Genomic DNA, 16,096 nt, shown 5'->3' with positions numbered 1-16,096 from the left:
ACCTGAAGGAGGGTGACCAGAGCCCGGACAGGAATTGCTGCTGGACAGTACCTGGATCAGAGCCCCAGTGTGCAGCACCTGCTGCATAGCTGGACAGAAGGTGAGCACTGGGAATAACAGGGCAGAATAGGTCTGTCACTCAGAGGGATGTGTATCAGCATTTAAAATCTTTGATTAAATCCAGTCCAAGTAAATTACCAAAAAAATAAGTTAAAAATCTTCTAGCATGCACTGTGGAAAATGCATATTTTATGCTTGGCTTTTCGCAAATATTAAAATGAATATTATATGTGTTATGTTAGAAAGTAATGCTGTATTAATTTTCTTAAGTAGTGGGTTAAATATAGTTTTCGGTTATAACATAATGTTAAAATAGAAACTATGCTATGCAGGATACTTTTTCTAAAGAAAGGACTCACAGCGAGATAGCAGCCACAGGACACCTAAATCTTTCAGAGAAAGGGAATTTATTGCCCCATTATCAGAAAACACGAACTTTTCCTGCCTCGCTCAAGCAGGACGACGCCGTCAGGATTCAGAGGAAGAAGCTGACACTGACCAGACAGAATCCTGTATTTGAATGGAATTTATGCATCATGTATGAGGTGTATGAATATGCAACAGGCTGTTGTTTTTACGGGTTAATCCTCTGTTAACGGGTGTCCTTTTTGGGCTTATGCTGCCCAGGAAAAGGTACCCGGACTGTCGGTAACTCTTTGTTTCTATTGTCTCATATTGTCCTAATCCTACTTGTCCAAATTTTAATTACTCTAATTATTTTACTGTTTTTATAACCATTTTATTACCATTAAACTTTTAAAATTTTAAAAACGAGTGACTGGCGTTTTTCCCATGCACTGAGATCAAATTCACAAATGCCGATCCCAGTCTCTATACCAGAGACTACCGGGACTCCGTAGGGGTCAAAATATCCAATGCTATTTCTCGCCGCGACAAAGCAGCAGCAGCAGCGGGTTTAGCCCCCGCTTACCGCACGCTGGTAGAAATCTTTTGCAGCCTTTTCCCCCTGCCATTCCACCTGGATCCTCCTCCCCGTTTCCAGGTTCTGGGGAGGAAACGCTCCCTCACTTTCCAGCCTCGCCCAGGTTCTGCAGCCGCGGGCAGCGGGGGCAGGGACGGAAGGAAACCGCAACTGCGGCTGCGGTGGCGGAGGTGAAATAACCTGGAAACTGTTCTGCCTCAGGAGATGAGGCTGAGCCTTGAAATACAAGACTAAGAAACACCGAGAAACAACCAGATTTGTTTAAAAACGACCCCAGGCACTCCCCAGTGCCCACAGGAGAGGTTTCAACCCCAAAAGAAATGCCGAGCCCCTCCGGAAATTAAGGAAATTACAGAGCGGGTTTGACACCAGGGCAGCCCCCACGGCCCGGGCACCGCGACCCTCCGGTGCACCCAAGGCGGGGAGGACCGGGGTGGGGCGGGGAGTTGAATCCGTAGGGACAGCAGGACCCGCCACTGTGAAAAATGCGTGTTTAATGCTTGGCTTTCCGCAAATATTAAAATTAATATTTTATGTGTTATGTGAGCAAGTTATGCTGTATTATTAAATATAGTTTTAGGTTATAACATAATGTTAAAATAGAAACTATGCTATGTAAGATACTTTTTGTAAAGAAAGGACTCGCACTGAGATAGCAGCCACAGGACACCTAAATCTTTCAGAGAAAGAGAATTTATTGCCCCATTATCAGAAGAAACTAACTTCTTCCCACCTCACTCAGCCCTGAAGACGCCGTCAGGATTCAGAGGAAGAAGCTGACACTGACCAGACAGAATCCTGTGTTTGAATGGAATTTATGCATCATGTATGAGGTGTATGAATATGCAACAGGCTATTGTTTTTAAGAGTTAATCCTCTGTTAACGGGTGTCCTTTTTTGGGCTTATGTTGCCCAGAAAGAGGTACCCGGACTGTCTGTAACTCTTTGTTTTTTTATTGTCTCATATTGCCCTCATTCAAATTGTCCAAATTATTATTACTCTAATTATATTACTATTTTTATAACCATTTTATTACTATTAAATTTTTAAAATTTTAAAAACAAGTGATTGCCATTTTTCACAGCCACCACCACCAAGAATCACCGAGGGAGCCAAAAAATCACCCCCCAGATCTCCTACTCTTGAAGCTAGCAAGGCTTTACAGAAAATTACCAATGCTCTGCAGAATAGACAAACACATCGCTATGTTCCAGATAAACCTTCTTTCCTTGCAGTCTTAGGAGAAACGCTGAGACTGTATGGCCTCATATTTCAATGGGACTCCTCTCAAAATGATCCTTTGTTGATAATTGAATGGGTTTGTCTTGCTTACAGGTCACCAAAGACAATCTTCCCATCTTTAGAGATGATTTCTCAAATTAACATCAAAGGGCAAGGCTTTTTTCTATAGCACAAATCTGCAATCATCCGTTTACCTGTGATTGAATCCTATTTTGATTGGGCAATGCAAAAATCAGAAGATTTGCTGTATGCTTTGTTAGATTTTCCATGTGCTTGCTCCATTTATTATCCAGCACACAATTTGATCAAAACTATATATTACGCTACAAAGAGAAACCCCTGATCACTGAAGAGCCTTTAGATGCAGGTACTCTCTTCACTGATGGGTCAGGACAAACACACAAAGCACTAATTACATGGCAAAATAAAAACACTCAATCCTGGGAACCAGATGTTCACAAAGTCCAAGGTTCTTCTCAGATTATTGAATTGGCAGCAGTTGTAAGAGCATTTCAGCTCTTCCCAGAACCATTTAACCTAGTCACTGATTCAGCATATGTTGCTGACATTGTAAAGAGGATCGAAGGGGCTGTTTTAAAAGATGTTAGCAACCACAAATTGTGTTTTGGCTCACCTGTCTTTCTCAAATTTTGTTACACAGAACTAATCCTTATTTTGTTGCTCACATCAGAGCTCACTGTGGTCTCCCAGGATTTATGGCAGAAGGGAATGCACAATCTGATGCATTGGCATCCACAGCGTGTGATGAGGGAACTGCAGGAGATATTGAAGATTGCATTTCTGTGCTTCCTGCAGCTACCTTGCCTAACATTGTTGAACAAGCTAAATTGAGTCATGCCTTTTTTCACCAAAATGCACAGGCCCTCAGACGAGATTTTCACATCTCCCTACAGCAAGCACAAGCCATTGTAAAGGCTTGCCCTGACTGCCAACTTGTCCAACCTATCCCTTCTACAGGAATCACCAACCCAAGAGGGTTGGAAAGTTTGCAGAAATGGCAAACAGATGTCATAAAGTACCCTTCTTTTGGGAAGCTTAAAAATATCCATGTCTCTATTGACACATTTTCAAATGCAGTTTGCTTCTGTACATACAGGAGAAACAGCTATGCATGTTTGCCAGCATTTTTCACAAGCATTTTCCTCATTAGGTGTCCCTCAAGAAATTAAAACTGGTAATGTCCCTTCATATGCTTCACAAGAATTGGCCTCATTTTTAAATGACTGGGGTGTTCACCATACAGAAGTGCATCTGTGTTGCTGTTTCAGGACTTGCTGCACTGAGAGCTGTTAGCGAAATGAGTTGTTCTTAATATAACAGGGAAGTTTTGTGGGAAGAAGGATGTGGACCTATTGGAATGAGTCCAGAGGAGGCCACTAAAATGATCACAGGGCTGAAGCCCATCTATTGTGGAGACAGGCTGGGAGAGATGGAGGTGTTCAGACTGGACAAGAGAATCACAGAACCACGAGGTTGGAAGAGACCTTCAAGATTATTGAGTCCAACCCATGCCCCAACACCTCAACTAAACCACGGCACTGAGTGCCACATCCAGTCTTTCTTTACACACACCCAGGGATGGTGACTACACCACCTACCTGGGCAGATCATTCCAGTATTTTTTCACCCTTTCCGTAAAAACTTTTTCCTAATATCTAATCTATATTTCCCTTGACACAGCTTAAGCCTGTGTCCTCTCATTCTGTCCATTGCTGCATGGAGAGAGAGACCAACCCCACCTGACTGCACCCACCTTTCAGGAAGTTGTAGAGAGCAATAAGGTCACCCCTGAGTCTCCTTTTCTCCAGGCTGAACACCCCCAGCTCCCTCAGGGGTTCCTCACAGGGTTTGTGTTCCCAGCCCCTCTCCAGCCTCGTTGCCTCCTCTGGACGTGCTGAAGCATCTCAAGGTCCTTCCCAAACTGAGGGGCCAGAACTGCACACAGCACTCAAGGAGTGGCCTCACCAGTGCCCAGGGCAGGGGCAGAATGACCTCCCTGCTCCTGCTGGCTCCTCTTGCTCCTGGTAAAACACCTCACAACAGCCATTAGTTCCTTTGTTCTCTTATTTTTCTAGTAAATTGCTTAGGCAGGACTTTTTGGCTTCTGTCCAGTTGGCTATCCTTAAGTTTGAGGTGAAGTCACTTCGGATCTTTTTTCCTTTTCAAGGAGACAAAGGACAATTTTGTCACTCCGTCAACAGGGGGCACATTCCTACAGGCCTGGTCTTCCATGAGAATCCAGTGGAAAAGAAAGCTTCTCCTCTGGGAATGCAGTGGGAAAAGTCTGCCTGTGGTGTTCCAACTTACAGTAATATCCGGGTAGGAATGCTTGGCTCCAACCCCTGGGCAGGGCATCTCACAATGGGATGCTGTAATTTTATCAGTCCTGCAGTGACACTCAATGGCCCAATAACAGAAGATCTCTCCCAGAGAGAGGATGGGTCATGGAAGAGATAAAGGAAAACTGCCCCACCTGGTTTTAACAGGTGGCCCAATTAACAGAAGAAACTGCCCCACATCTAACACACAGCAGTAGAATACACACCCCCAGCCACATCTTGCATTTGCAACCTAAGACAATTCTCGTTCAGGCATCAGCAATGGAAAAGCATCATCAAGTAAAATCCATTAGCTCTAATCAGCGGAATTGATGTGCTGGCTGCAAACATCTCTGAGAGAGGATGAGAGTAAATTAGAAAAAAAAAAAATCTGTTTTTAAATGACAGCCACCATGGCAGGAACGAGGAATTCCTACTCTAGCTTCCTCTGGGAAAAGGATGTGGCCTAGTGTGATGCCACATTGAGGGACATGGGGTGGCCAAGGATATAGGTGTCATACAGCATCAGACTGCATCAGTCTGGGGCACGATCCTACCAAAAATGTTATTATTAGGAAGAAATTCCTCCCTCTGAGGGTGGCATTGCAAAGATTCCCCAGAGAAGCTGTGACTAATCCATCCCTGGAAGTATTGGACAGGACTTGGAACAACCCACTCTAGTGGAAGGTGTCCTTGCCCATGGCAGGGAGTGCAACAGGATGATCTTTAAGGTCTCTGTCAACCCAAACCATGCTGTGATTGTATGATTATGCTAAAGGCACCATGGTGTTGTACAAAGCAGAGCAGCACCAATATTTTGCAGGCCCCAAAATCACCACTGACTTTGAGCAGAGCACCAGGCAGAGGTTCCTGGTCAAGCACCCCCTGTGCAACAATAACCAGGATGTTTTGGAAGCTGATTAATAAGGTACATGATAAACCTTCTTCTCCTGGCATCCTCACATGAGGGAGTGGCATCCTCACAGGGCAACTTTCAGTCAAACTTAAGCTATTGGAGACCATCCAGGGACACTTTTGATGGCTTCTGCTGCATTTTGTGATGGCATGAAGAGCAAGATGACTGGCAATGACCATGAGAGCAGATTTTTCTATCTGTGCAGGATCCAATGACAAAGGTGGACTGCCTTCCTTTCTCACACCACCAGCTGACATCTCATCACCTGCTGTCTGTACACATTCTCCCCCACACCCTTTACACACATATCCACCAGTTCTTTTAGGAAATAATGCTATGGCATTGTGAGAACAGCACAGCAAAGCTCAGGGCAAGACCTCTAGGGAGTGCACTGTGGGTTTATTCAGGGAAAACACCCTGCAGTGGTAGCCATCACAAAGGCAGGCACCTAACTCCTTGGTAATCACTGATGAGAGTCAGAGGAAGGGGATGGCAGCTCATCCCATTGCTCCCAGGAGATCGCTGACAAAAGCTGGGATGAAGTGAAAAGGAAGAAGAAAATCAGGTAGGAGCCTCACATCTTCTTAGGAGCATTTTCCCTCCATTTTATAGGAATGGAGATGCCCTGGGCTAAAGGCAGGTGAGACTCCATCTCCAAAGGCAGAGCCAGACCACACTTGCAGCTCCCTCTGTGCAGAGTGCTCAGCTCCACAGTGCCCCAGGGAGATGCAGGAAAGCTCCATTTGCTTTGCCTCTTCCAGGCACTCCCTCTGCTCTGCAGGACATGTCCTGGCACCAATCACTCCCATGGCTAACATCTATCACCAGGCACAAGAGAATATGACAACACTGCAGGTGACAATTTAAAGGGGAGTTTTAGTGGCCTCTCACATCTTAAATCATTTTATGATCATGCACAGCTTCTTCCTGGTGGGTTCACAGGGTTCAGCCTGGGGTGTTCTTGTTTTCCTTGCCAAATGTGCTTTGATTCATGTGTGTTGTGAGAGTGTTTTGCGGCCAAGTGGGACAGGAGCCAAAGCAAATCCATATCAGAGTGTTGCATAAAGAGAATAATTGAAATGCATAAAAAAAAAAAATTGACCAATAAATCAAGTGCTCCAAAGTACATCAAATTCTTTAATGGAAATCACTGGCATAACACAGCCAGAATAAGAAGTGATTTCATCACAGGTAGATTGCTCCACTAAGTAACAATGGCCACTGAGAGAGGTGTTACAGAAGATGACTTATTGAGAGATAAAAGTAGCGTAATTTTCCCAAACTAAATGCAAGCCATGGGAGATTTAACAAATGCCTGTATATAACTGAAAAGGGAAAAGCCGAGGGGAATGTGGTTGGAGCTTTGTCATGGCCCAAGGTGTGCAAATGCCTGAGTGGGTTAGGAAATAAGACTGATTAAGTTATCAGGATATAAGATTCAGAGATCAGAGCTCAGTGTTTGGGCATGTCTGAGTGGTTAGCAAGTCCTGAGGCACAGCTCTGCTCTTCCCTAAAACAGGAAGGAGGAGGCTGGGGGGGAAGGACACTTTCTTTCTCTGTATAACTTCCTGACAGGAGGGGGGAGCCAGGAGAGGGTCAGTCTTCTCACAGGGAACAAGAGACAGGATCTGAGGAAAAGGCCTCAAGTTGTTTAAATTGAAAATCAGGAAAAAATTATTTCCCAAAAAGATTGTTGGGCCCTGGAACAGGCTGCTCAACAATCTGTGTTGTGGTGGAGTCCCCATTACTGGAGGGATTTAACAGATGTGTGGATGTGGCACCTGGGGACATGGGTTAGTGGTGGCCTTGGCAGTGCTGGTGGAATGGTAGGACTCCCTGATCTTAGAGATCTTTTCCAACCTAAATTATTCATTATTCTGTGATTCAGAGAATTTAAGTTCTATTTTATCTATACTCAGCAAGGTGATGCATCTCTTTCAGTTCCTCCTGAGTGGAAATCTGTGATTTCTCTCTTAATTAAGCAGAAGTTTTCAAAGTCCTCCATAAGTATTTCTTTTTCTCTCCTCAATTAAGAAAGTAGAAAGACAAAAAGCAAATGACATAACCACAGCATGGCAGGACATAAATATTTACTACCCAGCTGAGCATTGCTTGACTCCTTGGTCAGATCTTCCATGGGCAGCATGTTCCAGGGCTTGAAAACTGTTTTAGGGAAGGAATTTTCCCTAATAAGCAATCTAACCCCTTCTTGGTCCCACCATCCACCTCTCTGACAATGCTGATGTTACAGACTCCAGGAAGACCAGGAGCCCTGGGCCCACAGATCTCCCCACAGAATTCTGGAAATCACAGATGGTTTCTCATCAGAAAACATCCTGTCTCCAGGTAACAGTGCTGAAAGAAGTAAAAACCTCTTTTGCTTTCTTGAAGCAGTCAGCCTACTGACATTTGCAGTAGAAAACAAAAGATGGGGAGAGATTTGAGTGAAATCTAAACCAGTTTTAGCTCAATTAAAGCAACCAATACTTTTAGGAAGAGATCCCTAGGGGTTTCACCAGAGCCCTGTTATCCTAGTGATTTGGGGAAACTGAGTCTAACAGATGCCTTGAAGTCCAGCATCTTCCAAGGCCTGACAAAGGGGAGGGATTATTTTTCAGCTAACATCCCTGATTTGCTTCTGCCAAAGGTTCTTTTTAGTTTTATTCTGTAATTCTTGGCTGCAGTGATCTTGGGATTTGAAATGCCCCTTAGACATGTGAGTGAAGCCTTTGTAGATGGCCAGTGCTTTCACAGTGCTCATTGTTTAGTTCACAGTATTATTCTCTATCCTGGTTACAATGAGACCTTTGGGTTTCCCAGCCCTCTGATGAGATGATTTTGTTGCTTACCTGAGGGGCTTGTCAGTTTCTGGAGGATTTTTTTCCCCCCAAAATTTCTAATTTTTTTCCCCACATAGTCAATTGCATCTCTTTGCACATGACAAAAGGCAGAGGCTCAGACTGTGCACCTGCTTGGAGATACAAATGCAAATCAGGAGGAGTATTTCCTTTCTCTATACAAATGTGTGCAAGGATGCACATGGAAACTCACGTGCCCCTTCCATCCACCATCCACCCATGTCCTGGCAGAGGCATGAGCCTCATGTTCCCTGTGCTCAGCAGTGAAACACCCTCATTTTATCTCCCCATCTCCTTCATATCACCTGTGAACAAAAGTGACCTGTCTGTGCTCATCCCTTCTGCTTGTCCCTTCCTGCCATGCACAGGGTGATTTGTAGGGGAAGGGGGAAAATAAAACTGGCTTATAGGCCTCACTGTCTCTGCCAATATCCAAATATAGCAAAATTTGAAAGAGACATGATCTTTTGAAAGCAGGATTGGGTCTTGAATGGAGTTTACTTTCCAGATTTGGGTGGCAGAAGGATGAAATTGTCACCATCGAACAATGTTGTGAGTCATGATGGTATAAAGTCCATGACACCTCCCTCTGCTCCCTGTATGGAATGGTGCTGAGTGCAGCCACCACTGTGAGGATGTTGCACAATCCCTTCTACTGTAACACTGGGCAGATATTGACCTTGCACTTTGCATTCACCACTTGCTTCCTTCTCCTTGCGAGCCGTGCATGCAGAGGCCAAGATGAAAATTGAGTTTGCTCCGCGGTCTGTGCCGCTGCAGAGAAGGCTTCAGACAGCAGCAGTGGCTCAATGGGTCTACAGCTTCCTGGGTCTAGGTAAGAGACATCTCTCTTTCCTTTTGCTGAGAAACCAGAGAAGCTTTCCATAGAACTGCAGTATGGTTTGGGTTGGAAGGGACCTTAAAGATCATCCAGTTACAATCCCCTACATTTTTCTGCAGCACTCTGATATGGATTTGCTTTGGCTCCTGTCCCACTTGGCCTCAAAACACTCTCACAACATACATGAACCATAAGAAAGTTTGGCAGTGAAAACGAGAACACCCCAGGCTGAACCCTGTGAACCCACCAGGAAGAAGCTGTGCATGATCATAAAATGATTTAAGATGTGAGAGGCCACTAAAACTCCCCTTTAAATTGTCACCTGCAGTGTTGTCATATTCTCTTGTGCCTGGTGATAGATGTTAGCCATGGGAGTGATTGGTGCCAGGACATGTCCTGCAGAGCAGAGGGAGTGCCTGGAAGAGGCAGAGCAAATGGAGCTTTCCTGCATCTCCCTGGGGCACTGTGGAGCTGAGCACTCTGCACAGAGGGAGCTGCAAGTGTGGTCTGGCTCTGCCTTTGGAGATGGAGTCTCACCTGCCTTTAGCCCAGGGCATCTCCATTCCTATAAAATGGAGGGAAAATGCTCCTAAGAAGATGTGAGGCTCCTACCTGATTTTCTTCTTCCTTTTCATTTCATCCCAGCTTTTGTCAGCAATCTCCTGGGAGCAATGGGATGAGCTGCCATCCCCTGCCTCTGACTCTCATCAGTGATTACCAAGGAGTTAGGTGCCTGCCTTTGTGATGGCTACCACTGCAGGGTGTTTTCCCTGAATAAACCCACAGTGCACTCCCTAGAGGTCTTGCCCTGAGCTTTGCTGTGCTGTTCTCACAATGCCATAGCATTATTTCCTAAAAGAACTGGTGGATATGTGTGTAAAGGGTGTGGGGGAGAATGTGTACAGACAGCAGGTGATGAGATGTCAGCTGGTGGTGTGAGAAAGGAAGGCAGTCCACCTTTGTCATTGGATCCTGCACAGATAGAAAAATCTGCTCTCATGGTCATTGCCAGTCATCTTGCTGTTCATGCCATCACAAAATGCAGCAGAAGCCATCAAAAGTGTCCCTGGATGGTCTCCAATAGCTTAAGTTTGACTGAAAGTTGCCCTGTGAGGATGCCACTCCCTCATGTGAGGATGCCAGGAGAAGAAGGTTTATCAGGTACCTTATTAATCAGCTTCCAAAACATCCTGGTTATTGTTGCACAGGGGGTGCTTGACCAGGAACCTCTGCCTGGTGCTCTGCTCAAAGTCAGTGGTGATTTTGGAGGCTGCAAAATATTGGTGCTGCTCTGCTTTGTACAACACCATGGTGCCTTTAGCACGATCATACAATCACAGAGTGGTTTGGGTTGACAGAGACCTTAAAGATCATTCTGTTGCACTCCCTGCCACGGGCAAGGACACTTCACTAGAGTGGGTTGTGGGTTGCTCCAAGCCCCATTCCAGCATGGCCTTGAACAGGGCCCCAGGGATGGGGCAGCCACAACTTATTTGAGCAATCTGTGCCAGCATTTTTGGCTTCTTCTCACCACCTGATCAGAGCAGGGTGGCACAAAGGAAGTGCATGGCTGCTTGCCTATGCATGGGAATATTTACAGGTCTTTTGCAGCATCTAAACCGGGTAGGGTTTTCTGCTTCTCTTGCTCTTTAGGTATAGAGTTTTCGTGGTTTAAGGTGTTGGTCTGCTTGGTGTTAGGAATGAGAAATTGAATTACCATGCTTGAGGAATGGTACCATAGGAGGAATATTGGTGACTCTGCTTGTTTAGCCCTGGGAACAGACACTTCACTTTTTTACAGATGCCCCTGCACATTCTAGAAGGTCATTTTTCCAAGAAAACCCAAACAGTTTGAGGAAAAGACACATCAGCAGACTGAGACACAGACAAAGTCACTGCCTGGTGGAGGGCATCAGGTGCTGATGAAAATGACACAGGTGCTGTTTTGGATGGGATGCACAGGGAAATGATGGTGGGAGACACAGAGGCACATTATCAGTGGAGTGGAAAAACTGCCTGGGGACATTTACAGCCCATCAGGCTGGAACATGGCAGTGTTTCCTAGTTTTATGGAAATAAAACTATCAGAGGGTAGGTTATCAGTATAAAATATCTGGGGCCATTTACAGCCCATCAGGAGCCAAGATGAAAGGTAACATCACAGAGTTTCCCATTGTTATGCCAGTTGTGAATCTCAGATGGAGTGTGTGTAAATCTCCTCCTTTGCTGGGGCAGGACAGCTGCTGACTAGCTCAAAACACAGCAGATCTTTGTACACAAACATCTCCAGAACTATACCTGCACAGAAAGCACAGGCTGTGCTTCAGACTCCCACTCAGTTTCTGAGATGGGCCCTTCCAAAATCTGCTACAGACCTGAGCCTGAATGGCCGCCTTTGCACCAGTATCTGATGGACCAGAGGAGTGTGAAATACTGGTCCAGATTTCCTCTCTTTAGCTCTTTAAATGCTTCTTGGTGTAGGATTGGCTTATGCTAAATGTCAGGAAAATTACTCCACAAACACCAGAGGTTTATGTCCAAAAAGGAGACAGAGAAGTCCTGTAACTTCATTCAAATAAAGGGAGAGGCCATGAGACATTCCCCTGGGGTCTCTCAAATTTTTAAAGGACACAGCCTCCTTTTTATCATAATTTCCTGGGCACATTTCCCTCTCTCTTTCCCCATTGGCTGAGGTACTTGAGAGGTACAGACTTCCTGAAATGTCTAATACTTAAGACACCCTTCTAATATATTCTCCCCAGGCCCTTTTTTTTTCTTGTATCAATCAGTGGAATTCCTAAGGAATTTATGATTTTTCCAATTGTTTCTGTCACCTCTGAGTATTCAGTTTGATTTATCAGCAGACCTACAGTTTATTTGTAAAGACAAATCTATCTCCTTCCATTCATCAATCAGTGGAATCTTTCCCATTGTTTCTTTTAGCTTTCTCAGTGCTAGTTTTATCTACTAGCAGACCCACAGCTTGTTTGTAAAGACAAATCCCTCATTCCTTTCAATCTCTCCTGTTTTATTTTCTCAGCAATTGTCTTTACAAACTTAAGTTATAATTTACCTGTTTTTCTATTCCTGGATCTCTTTTGGTATTGCAATTATTTGCAGCAACATAATTTTCTGTCCTTTTGTAGCTATTTCTGGATCAGTGGGCATGGCTACTACCTGTATCATTTTGATCACATGTTGAATAAGTTGCACTAAGCAAGGGATCATGCCTGGTAAAAAGATTAGAGTTGCTATAGCACAAAAGAGGAAAAAGCATTTGTTTAACCCATAGTCCACCAGGTAGCCACAAACACATGTCCCATTCACATCCTTTCCACACTGGGACCAGTACATGAGCTAACTTTCTAATTCCTTTTGTGATTTGTTTCACCACTTTTCTATTTGCAAAAAGCAGTTTGAGTCATTTAATTTTCCTCACACTCTCCCTTCTTCTGCTAACAGATAATCTAATACCATCTGATGTTGAAATACTGCATTCCTCATCTGAGTGGATTTGTCAGCAAGGTGGTCAAGAGCTGTAGCTGTCTGGTTGGTTATTATTTCAAAGACAGCTTGTAACCTAATTATCCAATTTAAATTATAAATAGGTTCTCTGGCATCTGATATTAATACATTGGGATTCCAGGTGTCGGCTCCATAGTGTTGCATGATTCACTGAGGCGGCCATTCATCTTTTCCTCACTTTTGGGTGTTCCTTCCATCCAGGGATGCATCAATTGACCACTTTTCTCTAATTAGATCATCATATACCTTGATTACTAACTGATTTCCCTTTTAAAAAGTTTTGCAAGAATTGCAAATAGTTGTGAATTAGGCATTTGAGTTGCTTTTATTTCAGTTTTATCTACTAGCAGACTCACTGTTTCTTTGTAAAGACAAATCCCTCATTCCTTTCATAAGTATCACTCTTCTGAACTACACCTTATCCCAGTTTGTGCAATTCAAGAGGCCAGGGGCCATTGCTGGTCACCAGGATGGATGAAACTGCCCTTTTTTTTTTGGAAGAGAAGCGCCAAACAGCCATACTTGGTGCCATTGTGTACTTGTGTTATAAACCCTGGGGGTCTCCCTGAGCAGAAGAGATTCCACTTGTGGTCATTGTTGTAGTGAAGAACAGATCCCACATGTGATCAACATTCTAGTGGAGAACAGATCCCACATGTGATCAACCTTCTGCCACCATAGAACACCTGGCAGGAGGAGACACCAATGTATCCTAGCAGGAGAGATGAAAATCTGGCAATAGCCATGCAGTCTAGGACACAGCTGGCCAGAATGGGACATTTTGGAGTGCTCCACGATTCCCTCTCTGTCCCTGCATCTGCATTTCCTTCCACAGTCCATGATTCAGTTGGGCTGAGGTAGAGACGTGGTCACAGTGTTAACAGGCGCTCCAACAGCACATCCCCATTCTCAGCATGGACACAGTTGGGGCTTATGGAGCTTCCAATAAAACAATTTGTACTGGAGGTTTTTCCCTTCTTGGTATTGGGAGCAAACTGGCACTTGACTTTCCAGAGATGGAAATTACTTCTGGAGCCAGCAGAATGACAGCAAATGGTCAGAAGGGAGGAATCCTCTGCAGTTGTAGGAGTTACTTGCAAACACAGGCTCTACCTCCTGCAGGGAAATGCAGTTTGCTCTGAATGAGGATGAGACCCAAACCCACTCATCCTCCCATGGCTGACCTTCAAGAGCTTATCGTCTTTCCCGGGAAGAACTTGATTTGTTGTATGGTGTTTTTAGTGTGTTTTTGGTTTTTTTGTTTGTTTGTTGGTTTGGGGTTTTGCATGTTTTGTTTGGTTTGTTTTGGCGTTTGTTTTGGGTTTCTTTTGGTGATACAATCTGAAACCAAAAGCAGTTAAAAAATGCTCTTAAGAGGGGCACTAGAAAGGTGATAACAAAACCTTATGAAGCAATTCCAGCTGGTTTTGTTCATTTTACAAAGTTTCTTTAAGCCTGGAGATTTCCAACCAAAATATCCTAGTTTAACAACTGCATAAGCCAGATGCTAAGAGATACCTTTATTTTCATCCCATCAGCTGCCAAACACCCCTTGTTGCACTGTTACAATCCTCAGGCACGGAGCTCAGACTTTCTGTGGGCAGGATTTAGCTGTCAGCTGCTCCTTTGTTTGGGAGACAGGTTTGTGCTTCTGCCGCCAGAAGAGGGCTTCTGAAACACCCATTTGGCCCGAGATGCCAGCAGCCCTGACTGCGGGCAGCTGTTGCCATGGCTGTGCAAATGCATCCCCTGAGAAGCCACGCACTGTGGGAGGGACTCATGTATCCCTGCAGGATGCTGGGTGAGGGCAGCAGCTTGGCCCCAGTGCCGGCAAGGAGCTCTGCTCCAGCATCCCTTGCAACAGGCAGGCATTGTGCATACTGCTGGTTTTCTTGAGGATGATCCTGACAAGAGCATGGAGACAAAAGGTTCTGTTTATTTCAGAGGCTGGAGGAGGAGTGCAGGTTGTAAGAAAGTGTTGCAGGGCGTGGAGTGGGGATCCTATTGCCTTCCCAGTACATGATCTGAGCACTGACCAGTGCCTCCTTGTAATGGAGAGGAACCAGGCTACTGCAGAAAGCTGAAATCAGCAGGCTGGTGCCCAAGCCTGCTGCACTGCTTCCTTCTTCCTCTTTCATTCCCACTCTCCACGGGGCATGGACACCCGTCCAGATATACCATGCCAAGCTATGAGTGCAGAGCTGAACCCTGGCAAACAAACCCAGTGCAGGGCCAGTAGATCTGGGCATGCTGCCTCTGCAGACCCAGCACACCACACCCAGACTTTGAACCTTGGAGTCATCAGGGCTGGCTCAAAGGGCACAGGGTACCAGCAAGATCAGGCTTCCCTGGCAGCTGAGTGTAGTCCACAGCCTGCCCACATCAGCTGTGCTCAAGGGTGCACTATCTGTGTAGGTGGCCACAATCAGGACTGCAGGCTGGCACTGAGGACCTCAGCAATATACATCTTGGAGGCATTCAAGGGCAGTTTGGATGGGACTTTGAACAACGTGGTTTAGTGGGAGCTATCCCTGCCCATGGCAGGGCAGTTGAACTGGATGGTCTTTAAGATCCCTCTAACCCAATGTATTCTGTGATTCTGCAGTGATCTTGCAAGCCCTACTGGCAAGTGCAGTATGAATCTGACTCAATTTTGTGCTGTTGTGATGACAAAAATCTCTTTCTGTGGGCTGCAGTTTTCCCTATTTCAGGCTGAATTAACAAATTTTGGGTTAGGAGCACTTTGATGGGACATGGTTCCTGCTTAGACTTGGCCAGAGAAGTTCTCCATGTGCCTTGAAACCTGTGGCTCCTTTGGTTTACTTGGAGCCCATGGCATATTTGTGCTCTCTGTGGTATGGCCATTTTCTTGTCCAGAGAGGGATTTACAGCTCACAGCAAAACTCAGCAAAAGAAACACACCACTTCATTTTTGCTTCTTTGAAGCAAAGAAGCTACAAGCTTCTTTGAAAGAATCCAGCCCAGAAAACCAGTTGACCTGTGGGAAAACAAACAAACAAACAAACAAACCATCAAATACACATGGATATGTCTTTGCTGAGTCTCATACAGCCATGGAGATGCGAGATGCTGGGTCCTAGACCATGAAAAGTTGCTGCACCCCTGCTCAACAGATGCACTGCAGAGTCCAGGACCATCCTATGAATGCTTCATCCAGAGCCAAACCTCAGCATGGACAACTATAGAGAAACCTTCCTGAATCTGGACTCATCAGAAAGTGCAAGATTTAGGGCCTGCATATCACACTCCTTCTTGCCAGGAACCCTTTGGTTTTAGTTTTGGTTTGAAGCAGTCTCCACTCTCCATGACAGTGTAGACAGTGCAGCAGCTATTCTCAGCCCAGATTTACC

General features: G+C 45.1%; 1 protein-coding gene across 1 annotated transcript in view; it reads left to right on the top strand.

Moving 5' to 3' along the window:
- The first annotated feature begins 9,064 nt into the window (after positions 1-9,064).
- Positions 9,065-16,096, top strand: part of MOGAT2 (monoacylglycerol O-acyltransferase 2) — a 28,653-nt gene continuing 21,621 nt past the window's right edge. The window contains exon 1 of the mRNA XM_063150534.1: positions 9,065-9,194. Within this exon, the coding sequence (XP_063006604.1) occupies positions 9,101-9,194 (94 nt within the window). The 5' untranslated portion in view covers positions 9,065-9,100. The remainder of the gene's footprint in view (positions 9,195-16,096) is intronic.

This window comes from Melospiza melodia, chromosome 2 (genome assembly GCF_035770615.1).
Source record: "Melospiza melodia melodia isolate bMelMel2 chromosome 2, bMelMel2.pri, whole genome shotgun sequence".
Taxonomy (NCBI): domain Eukaryota; kingdom Metazoa; phylum Chordata; class Aves; order Passeriformes; family Passerellidae; genus Melospiza; species Melospiza melodia.
This window is presented reverse-complemented; position numbering and strand designations above follow the sequence as displayed.